Source organism: Chiloscyllium plagiosum, unplaced genomic scaffold (genome assembly GCF_037043375.1).
Source record: "Chiloscyllium plagiosum isolate Xiang-an unplaced genomic scaffold, Cpla_swu_hap1 HiC_scaffold_13, whole genome shotgun sequence".
NCBI classification, from domain to species: Eukaryota; Metazoa; Chordata; class Chondrichthyes; order Orectolobiformes; family Hemiscylliidae; genus Chiloscyllium; species Chiloscyllium plagiosum.
Window position 1 is genome coordinate 39697691 of NW_028270151.1, and position 13845 is coordinate 39711535.

The following is a 13845-nucleotide window of genomic DNA, read 5'->3' on the forward strand; positions in this document are numbered from 1 at the left end:
AGTGGTACTTGCCTGGGAAAGTATCCTAGTGTGGTGTTGGAAGCTGAGACAGTCTGTGATTATAAAAGAAAATGGGATATGCTGTTGAATGAAACATGTATTTATGGTTATTGAAATAGAGCAAATGAATCAATGCTGTCTGCCTATTGTGCTGTAATTATTCTGACTTTTTTATGTGGGATAAGTTTGATAGGCTGCACAATGTACTAAGAAATAGTGAATACAAGAAAAATTACTTTAAAAGCTGAATAAATTAACATGAGTTTTTGGCATCATGAGTTAAGGTCTGTTTGTACCATGCTTCCCCTTTTAACATAATCTGACCCTTGATGCTTTCCTTGCTTCAAAGTGGTATTGCCAGTTCCAGCTGTGGAACACTGCCCATATTGACCCTTGGTTCTATTCTTCCTGATCAGCAAGAAATTTCAGTTGGAAAGCAACTTATTTTCACATTGATGAAAATTGCCTTTTAAAAAAAGCCATTTAATAAAACTATTGTTCCCAAAACTCTATAAAACTATTGTTCTATTCGGTGCTTTTTTGAATAATATTTATAGATTTCAAACAAAAGCGCTATTAAAAATTAAGTCATCAATGGTGATGATGCATTGCTGTAAGAATCCTCTTTCTCTACCATATCTCAGTTTCTCCTAGTTCTAGGAGGTAATTTTGTCTTTTGCAGTAGGAGGCAAAACATTTACTTGTTACTTTAAGTTTCTAATTTTGGCAAAATAATTTCGAATAACTTTCCAATTGACTTCTTGTTTGTAGCATGGCAAGGTGTTTTGTATTTCTAATATTCGCACAGTTGGAAAGCAGCCTTTTGTTGCCTACCTTCCCATTACTGCTCTGATACAATACTATCACAAATGTGACACAAATCTGTAAGTAACCCTTGGTTTCAATAATAGCCAGGATATGTTCACAGAAGACCCCATGCACCAATCAAATTTGGTGTTGGCCAAATGATGAACTATTAATGACATGTCCCAAAAGCATGCTTTCAGAGATTTAGACATCTCTTTTAAATAATGCCAGTAGTAATTCAAAATGATTTGAAGCTATAAATTAGGATTTGCATATTCAAAATAAGTTATTTTTCTGTAGTCTCAAGTAAAAGAACCTGTAGCAGAGTCTGATGCCCAGCCTGCTGCTGTATCTGTTGAAGTGACTGAAACAATTGCTTCCACCCGTGACGAGCCAGAGGAAACATGGGAAGAAAAGGAAGACAAGCAAGATGTAGAGAACATCAAGCCAGATGGAATCAAATTGTTAGATCAAAAATATCAATATAAGGAAGGTATGTTGGCAGCATAATTTGAAGATTCTAAACCTGAAACAATTGTATATCCAGAAGACTGATGTTAATATTACAAAACATATAGAACTTCCAGTTGTATGAAACTATCTGAAGGGAAATAATTTTAATTGTATTAAAGATTCTGGTGCAGAGAGATATTGGGATTGTTTGAACAGTATAATAAACCCAGATCTCTTCCAATGTTTTCATCATTGTATACGCATCATAGTTCAATTAAAATCTGTTTTTCTAATACTGCAGTCTATATTGTTGTAGTTCTGAAACAGTAACTTATCTGTCTTCTTATTTGTCACAGGCTATAAGTTGGTGATAAATTGAAGTAGTTGTAGGTAGCCAAACATTTGCTGAAAATGTTACAAGTATGTCTGAAAGTGCTATCGCGTGTCTTTTCGTTTCTAATTTTTTTAGTACTAAAGTTTTCAAGAAAAATTTCAAGTTCTCATTTATTCATTTCGATGAACAGGTAGAAAATATCTGATTTAATTTTAGAGTGGATAGTGGAGCATCTGTTTAGAGAAGAGAAACTCTTGGGATTATGACTTCGAAATTGTGTCCTTAACATATACTGTGGAACCTATGATTTTTTTTCTCTCCACTGTTAATGTTCAATTTTTTTCTGTTAAAGTTTTGTGTGCCTTGGTATGCTGTTTACTGCCCAGGTTTATATTTGTTTCTGGGATAGTTATTCACTGTTGTAAAAGTTTTGATCTTGTTGTTTAGGAACTTTAAATTTTCCACTTGCACTTAAGTTGGTTGCACACAGATTAATTGTAATATTTCCATGAATCTTAAGTGGGGTGGCACGGTGGCACAGTGGTTAGCACTGTTGCCTCACAGCGCCAGAGACCCGGGTTCAATTCCTGCCTCAGGCGACTGACTGTGTGGAGTTTGCACGTTCTCCCCGTGTCTGCATGGGTTTCCTCCGGGTGCTCCGGTTTCCTCCCACAGTCCAAAGATGTGCAGGTCAGGTGAATTGGCCATGCTAAATTGCCCATAGTGTTAGGTAAGGGGTAAATGTAGGGGTATGGGTGGGTTGCGCTTCGGCGGGTCGGTGTGGACTTGTTGGGCCGAAGGGCCTGTTTCCACACTGTAATGTAATGTAATATGTACTGAATCTGCCTTTGCTGTATTCTAACATTGTGTGACTTCTCAAAAGGGCCAGAGTTCTAGGCACTCTATATAAATCCGACATGACCAAATGATCTTGAGGTGCATGTTAGCCTTCTGTGGCGGTATAGACAATGATCACTGAAAGCCTTTGAAGACTGCTTTGTTTAAGGTGTAGCTTTGAAGTGACCTACAATCTCTGCTTTCTTGTCTTATTGTCCTGCTGAAGTCTGAGGTCTTTTTGAACTGGAATTTTTTTTTATAGTTTAATGAGAATCTGAAATAATTCTGCTCCATTTCATCAGCAGCTTTTTGCTTTGTTCTTTCAAATCACTCATCTCAGCTAATGGCTTAAGTTAAATCCAATCGTTTTTGACTCTAAACTGACTTTCAAACTTAATGTCTAGTGAATTGATACCCTAGCTGATTTCAAATTGTTTAATGTTTACTTTGTTCCTGAGATTTGTTTGTTCACTAAACTAAACCTTTCATCTTTGGTATAGTGGTTGAATATTTGCTATTCAACGATTTCATTTAAATGTACAACAGCTTTGAGTGTCATCACTCAGCACTGGTTGGACGTATTAATATAAGTTTGGAGTTGCCTATTTTATTAGTTTCAGAACCAGCAACACTTCAACAAACCTTTCATCAATGTAGGTTTATTTGCTGCCATTTCTGGTTTTCAGGGTATGCCACAGAAACATTGTCAAATCAAATTTGGTAGCAAGCCACAAGTCTTTTTGAATTCATTCATGTGATCTGGCCTTTGCTGGCTGGACTGATTATTGCGTATACCTAATTGTGTTTGATGGTAGTGATGAGCTGTCACCTTAAACCACTGCAGTTCATTTTGCATATGTACAGCCACAAGGCTGGTAGGGAGGGCGTTCCAAGATTTTGATCCTGAGACTGTATAGAATGGCAACATATTTCCAAGTCAGGATAGTATGTCGCTTGGAGAGGAATTTGTAGGTGTTGGCTTTTCCTTCATGATGTTGTTGTACTTCTGGTTGGAATGGTTCTTTGGTTTGAAAGGTTCTGTCAGGAGTAATGGTGAATTTATGTACTGCATCATTGAGTAGATGGTAGTCACAGCTGCTACTGAACATATGAGGTAAAGGGAGTGAATGTGCTGCCAATCAATTTGCTTGGTTCTGGATGGTTTCAAGCTGCTTGAGTGTTATTGGAATGTACTTATCAAGGCAAGTGAGAGTATTCCTGAGTACTCCTGACTCGGGCCTTGGGTGGACAGACTTTGGGGAATCGGGATGAGTCACTGCAGGATGCCTAACCTCTGACTATCTCATTTAGCTATAGTATGGTTATTCCATAGATTCATAGAGATGTATAGCATGGAAACAGACCCTTTGGTCCAACTTGTCCATGCCGACCAGATATCCTAAATTAATCTAGTCCCATTTGCCAGCACTTGGCCCAATATCCCTCTAAACCCTTCCTATTCATATACCCATCCTGATGCCTTTTAAATGTAGTAAGTGTCCCAGCCTCCAACACTACTACTGGCAGCTCATTCCATACACGCACCACCCTTTGTGTGAAAATGTTGCCCCTTGGGTCCCTTTTAAATATTTCCCCTCTCACCCTAAACTTATGCCATCTCGTTCTGCACTCCCCCACCCCAGGGAAAAGACCTTGTCAATTTGCCCTATCTACGTCCGTAATGATTTTATCAACATCTGTAAAGTCACCCCTCAGCCTCTGATGCTCTGGGGAAAACAGCCCCAGCAGCCTCTTCAGCCTCTCCCTACAGCTCAAACCCTCCAACTCTGGCAACATCCTTGCAAATCTTTTCTGAACCCTTCCAAGTTTCACAACATCCTCCCTAAAGGAGGGAGACCAGAATTGCACACAGTATTCCAAAAGTAGCCCAACCAATGTCCTGTACAGGCGCAACATGACCTCCCAACTCCTGTACTCAAATTGGTTATTGGTCAGAGTATTAATTTTTGGCCAATGACAACTCCAGGATATTGATAACGTATTACCTTGCTGAATGCCCCACTGGATGGCATGTGGTGACAGTTAGATACTCTCTTAGAGATGGTCATTGTCTGGAAGTTGTGTGGTGTGAATGTGTTACCAATTGTCAGCCAGACCTGAATATTGTCTCGGCCTTGCTGCATTTGATGTAGACTGCTTCAGTATCGACAGGTTGTGCATGGATCTGATATCATACTGGATGCAAGTTTGCTCGCTGAGCTGGAAGGTTTATTTTCAGACATTTCAGCGCCACACTAGGTTACCTTATAAATGAGCCTCTGACAAAGTGCTGGTGTTATGGCCCACTTTCTATTTGTTTAGGTTTCCTTGGGTTGATGATGTCACTTCCTATGTTGTCATTTCCTGTTCTTCTCAAAGGGTTGTAGATGGGATCCAAGTCAGTGTATCTGTTGATAAGAGTTCCAGTTGGAATGCATGCTTCTAGGAATTCTCGTGCGTGTCTCTGTTTGGCTTCTCCTAGGATGCATGTGTTGTTCCATTCAAAGTGGCGTCCTTCCTTCTCTGTATGTACGGATACTAGTGAGAGTGGGTCATGTCTTTTGGTGGTTAGTTGATCATGTATCCTGGTAGCTAGTTTTCTGCCTGTCTGTCCAATGTGGTGTTTGTTACAGTTCTTGCAAGGTATTTTGTAAATGACATTCATTTTGCTTCGTGTCTGTGTCAGGTCCTTTCAAGTTCATTAGCTGCTGTTTCCTATTGGTGGGTTTGTAGGCTACCATGATGCCAAGAGAGTAGTCTGGCAGTCATTTCTGAGATGTCTTTGTAGGGGATAGTGGCTAGGGTTTCTGGGTGAGTTTTGTCTGCTGTTTTGGGTTTGTTGTTGAGAGATTGGTGGACTTTGTTCATTGGATACCCGTTCTTTTTGAATACGCTGTATAGGTGATTTTCCTCTGCTCTTTGTAGTTCCCCTGCAGTGTGTGGTGGCTCATTGAAATAATGTTCTAAAGCAGCTTTGTTTGTGTGGATGTTGGGATGATTGCTTCTACGGTATTCGGTCCATGTGTGTTTTGTTTTCCCTGTAGACGCTGGTTTGAAGTTCTCCATTGACTGTTTGCTCTACTGTGACATCTTGGAATGGCAGTTTGTTGTTGTATTCCTCCTCTTTAGTGAATTTTATGCCAGTAAGGGTATTATTGATGGTCTTGAAGGTTTCCTCTAATTTGTTCCATTTAGTGATGACAAAGGTGTTATCCACGTAGTGGACCCAAAGTTTGGGTTGGATGGTTGGCACAGCTGTTTGTTTGAGTTTCTGCATTACTGCCTGTGCTAAGAACCCTGATATCGGAGATCCCATGGGTATTACGTTGGTTTGTCTGTAGGTTTTGTTATTGAAAGTGAAGTGGGTGGTATGGAATAGGTCCACAAGCTTGATTATGTTATCCTTGCTGAAGAAGTTGGTGTTTATAACTAGCTGAATAGCCAAGTGCAAGTTAAGTTCCCACAGACAGGCAGCTGGAAAGAGTATGATATTAAATGGCAATTAATCACTATCTGGACAAGGCCTACCTGGATCACAACGAATTGGTATGTGGGAAGGCAACATCAATAAGGCTGAATTTGCTAATGTTGCAATGCCCCGATCAAAGTCAGGCGTTATTCGTTTTGAGACCTTGAGCCATCTGTACATTTGAGTAGCTTGTCAGCCCCTATTTCGGAGAGCAGTTCAGAGTTGCTGTGACTCTGGAGTCCGATGTTGACAGACCAGGTAAGAATGGCAGATCTCCTTACCTAAGGATATTAGTGAACCAGATGGGATTTTACATCAGTTATTTCTTGGTCACCATTTGACTTGTAGATTTTTTTGGAAGGAGCGAAGATGGGTATTTGAGCTTGGGGCATTAGTCATGTTTCAACATGGTTGTCAATGGTGGAATGATTGAAATAGGAAAGCTGCAAGGAACTAGAACTGGTGGAATATGTTTGAATGTCTGCAGATATTAAAGAGGGAAAAAGCCACAGGAATATTTATATACTCCAAGAGTTTTAATGGAGTTATTTTGTTCACTTAGCTCAAGAATCAAATTGATTTAGTCAGGTTTAGAATTTAAGCAACAACGTTGGATGAGCTCAAGCTTATATAAGAATAGGAGATAGAGCTTGACCAGGATAATGCTGGATGTAATCAGGTGTAATGGTAACACAGACATGGAAGAATGTTTTAACAGCATGTGAACAGAAACAGGGGCTATGGAGAGCAATGTTTTGTGGGTAAATGTAGACACATCTGGTGTAATGGCTGGGTACTCATTACTGCTTAAGTTTCATTACCAAAGTTGTGAACACGATCAGCCTCTGAAAGTTGATTGGGAGAGTGAAAGGTGATTTTAGGATGTTCTTTTCATGGTTTCCCTTTTTAAATTCTGTTTCTACTCGAAAAGATACAGGATTGGACAGCATGCTATTAATTAAATACCTGATAGTTATATAATGTGTATGTAAAATTTATTTTTAACTAATTTTATTTATTACATTAATTGTTATTTGTCCCATTAGAGAATTGGAAACCACTTAATCCTGAAGACAAGAAGAAATACGACCGCGAATTTCTCTTGGGGTTCCAATTCATCTTTGCCAGCATGCAGAAACCTGAAGGCCTGCCTGCTATTAGTGATGTTGTGTTGGATAAGGTATGCAGTGCATTTCTTGATTACATGACTGTTTTCTATTAAATATTTTAAAATGACAATCTGAAATTTTAAAAACAGAAAATGAAAGAAGTACCAAGCAGATCACGTGCGGCCTCTGTGGGAACATAAAGTTGATTTATTTTTATTTTAGGACTGAGTTCTGACAACAGGTCATCAACCTGGAAATTTTAATACTAGTCTGATGCTATCTGATCTGACTCTTTTGTCTTGCATTTGCTGTTCGTAATTTCAAGTTTTCAGAATCCAAAATATTTTGCTCTTGGAGTTTGGAAGCATTTTTAAGTTCTGGGATTTCACTCTGACATCAGAAACCAGACAAAAGAATATAAAAGGTTTTCATAAATTAAACGAAATTAAAACTGACCGTGTTCTTGATGGGTTTGTTGTTATGAAGATGTTATCTAATTCCAGCCAGCCACATCATAGGAAGGTATACCCTCCCGTTTCTGGAGCCAGTCTTAAAATAAGTGACTGAAGGGGCCTCTGATGGAGGTTATAAGATTTGATTGAATAGATGCAATAGTGGTGTTGAGACAGCCATAGAATTAGGAACGTCACTTGTAATTCCTACAGGATATTTGGAAGAAATATCGTTATTTAGAGACTATTTAGAATGTGAAACTCCTACCAAAGTGAATGATGGTAGGAGCAGCTGTACTTGAAGGAACTTTAGTTAAAACATGAGATTTAAAGGAAGATGTGTTGATGGCATTAAATGAAGAACAGTGTAAGAGACTTGTGTAAAGCTGAAACATTAGGGTGACCCTAACTGTCAGGCTAAATGACTTGCTTTGGTGCTGTGAACGTTCCATAATTCCTCACCGAATAGAATATGCTATTTGGTCTGTCATGCATATGTGATGTTTCAAACTGCTGTCCGATTTGAGTATGGCCATTCAGTCCAGTCTTTCCTCCCTTCCTCATCTCTCCTCCCCTCCCCTTCCCTGCCAACTCATCTGTCCGCTCCCTCTCCCACACTCCTCCCTCTGTGACTCCTGGTCCCACCTCCCAATCCATTTTGCATCCCGCCCTTCAGCCCTATCCACCTTTTATAGTCTGTGACTTTATCTGATGGGTTTTGCTGGTTATGATGCTGCACTAGTAAACCGTAGGAATTTGAATTTTTTATTCAAGTCAGTTATTAAATCCAAAAGTTGATATTAGCAAAGATGACCATGAAAATACTGCATTGATTTATTGGTATTCCAGCAAAGATGATTTGCCGTTATTACTTTGCAATCTTGTGATGAATATGCTCTAAAAATAGTGCTGGAGATACTGAACATTTGAGTTCAGTCTGATTTTTTTTTTCCCCCAGAATACTTGCAACATTAACTTTGTATCAGTCTTCATATTCGCTGCCAGATCTGATACATTTCTAAAGCATTTTTTCAAGTTTTCAGCATTTGCAATATTTTGCTTTTATTTTGCATGTATATGACTCCAGAATAACAGAATTATGCTTGAATCTTTACTGACTTGTGAAATGGCTTAGTGAAGCATTATGATGTTTTTGAGCTGCTGCACAGACAGCAGTTTGCTCATCACTTTAGTTATTAGAGTTGGGCAATAAATGCTGGCCTTTCCAACCCTAGAACAAGTAAAAACAAGACTCTGATGCATTGACGGGCACATAGCAAGGAGAATGGTGTCGGCATTACAGACTGAGCAAGATTCACAATGTAAATGTCACAACTGAAGCTTTTATGGATAGGTCTAAACTGTGTATTCAATCTTCTATTTGGGACTAGTCAGTCTTACATTATATAGTGCTTTGATTTTAAATTTTATCTGTATTTTGCAGGCAAACAAGACTCCACTTCGTCCCCTTGACCCAAGCAGACTGACTGGAATGAACTGTGGCCCAGACTTCACACCACCTTTTGCAAATCTAGGAAGACAGCCAATTGGGAGAGGCCTAGTAAGTTAAATTTTGGCGATTACAGTCAAGTAATAAAGATGGACTCTTCTAAGGTGCGTTATTGAAGCAGTCATCACCTTGAAATATCAACTAACAATTTATCAAGTGCTTGTGACAAAAACATTTGACTAGGCGCGTATATATGTATTAATGGTGAAACACAATTCATGAGGTTATTGGTATTCTAATAGTTTAACCAAAAGCACAATGTCTGTTTTTTGCTGGGTTTTGTGCTTTCTCGTAAAACAAATTCATGCAATCAATAGAAGTTCAGTGGGACATGTTCACATGATTGTTCTTTTTGATTCTAAATGAAAAGGCCTGTACCTGCTAGAGTCACAAGTAATACATCTAAAAACAGTATATACTACATGATGTTCAAAGTAGAACCTTGGTGAAGATTGCCAAAATACTGAATTCTACTATTTGAATTGACAATTTGAAATGAGAATTTAACCAGTGGCTATATCATAGGAGGTTAGTCAAATGGTAATCCAGCACACTTTCTGCAAGAGCAGCTAACTTTAATCCCATTCTTTTATCTTTTTTCTGTAATCCCTGTGTCCTTTTTCACTTCTTTAAAACTAGGTTTTTCATATTGAAAACCAGAGTTGATTCTGCTTCTCCTTCATATTCTGGTATTGTATTTGCCAGTTTAAAAGGTTTTTCCTCAGATTAACTTTGGTTCTTTTGCTGTTCACCTCATATCATTGTCCTTTGCTCTCAACCCTCTTTCACCAGTATGACTGGTTTTTTTCTTTGCTATTTGCTATTTACCCTTGAGATTTTGAGTACCTCTTCTCATTCTTCATTCAAGTTTGTCTTTTACACAAAAAAAACTACCCCAGCTTCTTCAAACTTGGGGTTTGATGCTCTAAATGCATCTCCCGGCTTAAAGCTGAAACATATCGTTACATTTTGTATTTCCACATCTAATGCAATCATACACATGCATTTTCACTACCCTCCATTATCTGACATTGAGTACAAATCTGTTTTCCTCTCCCTGCTTCAGTTTTCTCTTCTGCACTCTCTTCTTCATAGCCATAACATTTATGCAACCATCTTTAGACCTCAACCATTCTTTGATCTTTCAACATTTGACAGTGTGACACATTTACCAACCATGCATACTGGAGGGTCATCCCTTCTTGATTTCTGGTTGAACTCTGCTGTTCCTATTGACCCTTTTATTTTAATTTGTCTTCACTTGTCAACTCCATTTATTACAAATTGGAAGGCTACCTGGTTTGGAGTTCTATTTCAAAAATTAGAAACAAACTTACTGTGTTATAAATTGCTTGTTTGTGGGCTGTCTTCCTTTGTTGGGCTGAATACTGAATCAGTGCTTGGAGGCAAGGTGAGATTCTTTTCATTAGCCAAGACTTTATGAAAGTCTTAAGTACAGTCAACTCACTTGGTGAGCATTTTTCCTGGTTTTAAATGGTTGTCTCTTTTTAAGTCAATGTATAACTGCAGAGTCTGATATCATTTTGTTCTGGAATTTTACTTCAAATTTAGCATTGTCTATTTATTTTTCTGAAGTAGTTTGAATTTTGTATGTTGAATTTTGGATATAGTAAATAAGAGGATGCTTTCCTGAAAGACTAACTGTATGCATGTTCAAATGTTTTAAAGCCTTCAGGTGTGGGTCCAAGAAGATCTCAGCAAGGCCCAAGAAAAGAGCCACGCAAAATTATTGCAACTGTCTCTCTAAATGATGACATACAACTTAAGAAGGCAGAACATGCCTGGAAACCTTCTGTAAAAAAACCAACTGAGGAGGATGACCCTGAAATGATAAAAACTCAGGTAAACATTTGACGCAATTTTTGGCCATTGGATGATGTTGCTATAGAAGTTTGGGAAGTTACATTTGTGTTCCTGTTTTAATGTAAATTGCATTCTCAAGTGCCACTGAGGAGATGGTGAAAACATTAATGATGTAAATATTGGTGTTTGTCCATAGGCCCAAGTCCTCAATTTATTAATTTGTGCAATAGATAAATATCTTTTTATAGATCATTTTAGTGCGTATTTTTACAGTTTTAAAGGCAGGAGTAGTAAAGTTTCATTTTTCAAAAAAAACTTCAAATGCAAGTCTTGATCAAACTTGAAAATGTAAGATGTTATTTTGTTTTTGATTTGTTTTGTTTCACAAAATGGCTTACTGGAAAGCATAACTTATTGGTTATTTTGTATTTGAGTGAGTCTGGTCATGTCATCAAATTTCCATGCTTTTCAAAAAAGATAGAACGTATATGGTGCAGTAACACAGAATAGCAGTAAGTATATGGAACAAGTTTTGATATGTGCATATGTTAGTGTTCAGTACGTCTCCAATTGAACAAGGAACATGACAGTGTTGGATCTGAGAAATTAAGTAGGCAAGTTATGATGGATTATCATAAGTGATATAAGTTAGTGACACTCCCATAATCCAATGTAAAGAAATTTTGGAACTAAATCAGAAAACGTAAAAATTACAAATGATCTTGTAGCTGAGTTCAGTGATTTTTTTTTTGAAGAAAATACCTAGCACAAGTTGATTGAATCTGTGATTGCAGGGAAAAAAGTAATGAATAAAGGAGGGCTTTCAGGGGCGTGATACAGCACAAGTACAAAGTGGGCACATTCCTTTTGAAGGGAAAATTCAGAACATCCCATCTTAATGAACCATGGAGGTGAAATGACCTAAATGTTTGAACAAAATGGGAATAAAAGGCTGGCCAAATGTTTGGAGCAGCATCTAATAATAAACAGGGCGATTTGGAGTAGGAAAGAGGAGGAGCGTAACCGGCATCTAAAGATATGGAAGAGAGGAAGACCTTGTGTATCTGGAACAGAGTGGCAGCTTTTCAAGGCATGGGAGAGAGAAGCAACAGCAGCTTCATTTAAAAAAAAGTAGAGCGTCTGCTGAAATGGGTAGTCCTAGCAGGGGATATATATACAGCATCTAAGAGCCAATTCAGTCTATTACTACTGTTGGAAAGCCAAAGTGTGATATCACAGGAAAACAAGTGATTGATGGGTATTTCTTCTGGGTCTTTTTTTTTTAGTTTGGCAAGTGATTTAAATTGAGATGAGAGCACAGACTATAGGGAGGAGAGCAAACTGATCATAGGGCCATGTTCAAGAGCACCATTAGTTGGCCAGAGAAACAAGAAATATAGGAATAGTGGGGACAACGGGGTAATAGATGCTGTTTTGTGTATCAAGTCGGAGTCCTGAAGGCTGTTGCCTACCTGGTGCTAAGGTTCAGTCATCTCTTCTGGGTTGGAGAGCAAATTGGAGTGGGAAGGGAAGAATCTATTTGTGGTTCATGTAGGTATCAACAATATAGATAGCACTAGGAAAGAGGTTCTGCTGAGGCATTATGAGCAGCTCAGTCTAAATTAAACAGCAAAACCATAGTAATCTCTGGATTACTACCTGAGCCACATGCAAATTAGCGTAAGGTAAGTAAGAGCAGTGAAGTAACTGCCTTAGCCAAAGATTATGGGAGAAATGGGTTCTGACTGATGGGGCACTTGTACTATTGGGGATGAGAGAGGTCCGACTGAGGAAGCCCTCATTTTAACAATGCTGGGGCCAGTGTCATGGTGAATCATGTATCAAAGGTTGTGGATGGAGCTTTTAATTAATTAGAGAGGGAGGTTCAGTTGAAGGGAAATATATTTTTAAAAATCAAAATTAAGCAAGAGAACAAAGATGCAGAGTAGTGGGAAGGTGAGCAATAATCAAAGTATAATGGAAAGGGGTGGAAACATGCAGAAGAGTGCAGCAGAAATTAATAGCAAGAACTAAATAACAGTAGTGAAATTAATTTAAGCATATGGCTGTTTTTCAAGTGCGGCACGGATTCAAATAAAGGGTAGGTGAGTTGACGGACAGTTCAGAATAAATGCCTGACTTGATAGCTGATACAAGATGCCCAAGATTGGGAACTCTATACTCAAGGGTTTGAGACCTTTTGGAAGAATCAGCAAAAAAAAAAGGAAGTGAGATAGCTTTGTTAACAAAGGAAGATATTGGTGCATTGTTGAGAAAACTATAGTTGCAGTTGATCATGATGTGGATTGACTATATGCCCCCAAAGAGTTGCATTGCTGCAGGGCAAAGTGTAAACCAGGAAACCATGGAGGTGTGTAAGAAGGGCACTAAAATTGTAGTAGGTCACCTTAATCTGCCTATTAACTGGACAGATCAGATGGGCAAGCGTAATTGGGAAGATGAATTTGTAGAATGCATCGAGGATTGTTTGTTAGAGCAGTACATTGCACCAGTTACACAGGAGCAGACTATTTTAGATTTGATATATAATGAGTGTGTTCATAAGACATCCTATAGTTAAGGATTCTCTAGAAGGTAGTGATCACAACATAGAATTTGAACAGAATAAACAGAATTTGAAATTCTATGGTCTCCAACCAATGCCCTCAACTGAAAAAAAACTGAAATTACGAAAGTATGAAGGAAGAGTTATCTCAAGCTAGCTGGAAAAATAGACTAAGGGGACAGTCAGTGGATGAGTAGTGGCAAAAATAGAAGCAATTTCATTACATTCAACCAAAAAAAAAACTCTGGTCAATAGAGAGTGTTTGAGGAGGAAAAGCCATCTGTAGTTAAGAATTACAGTTGAGGAGAACATTCAATCAAAGGCATGCAAAGCAGTGAAAACTTGTAGCAAGCGAGAGGATTGGATTTTATTTAGGAACCAGCAGAGGATAACTGAAAAGCTAATAAAAAGGGAGGAAAATTAAATTAGTGAGAAATACTAAAACAAACAGCAAGAGCTTCTAGGCATATATAAAGAGTGTATC

At 38.3% G+C, this 13845-nt stretch overlaps 1 protein-coding gene across 8 annotated transcripts in view; it reads left to right on the forward strand.

Annotated features, from left to right (window-relative positions):
- LOC122555982 (eukaryotic translation initiation factor 4 gamma 1-like) overlaps window positions 1-13845 on the forward strand; it is a 137854-nt gene that overhangs the window by 89149 nt on the left and 34860 nt on the right. For all 8 annotated transcript variants that reach the window (XM_087993545.1, XM_087993547.1, XM_087993544.1 and 5 more), the window contains 4 exons: window positions 1108-1300; window positions 6947-7080; window positions 8906-9022; window positions 10661-10834. In XM_087993545.1, the coding sequence (XP_087849671.1) occupies window positions 1108-1300; window positions 6947-7080; window positions 8906-9022; window positions 10661-10834 (618 nt within the window). The remainder of the gene's footprint in view (window positions 1-1107; window positions 1301-6946; window positions 7081-8905; window positions 9023-10660; window positions 10835-13845) is intronic.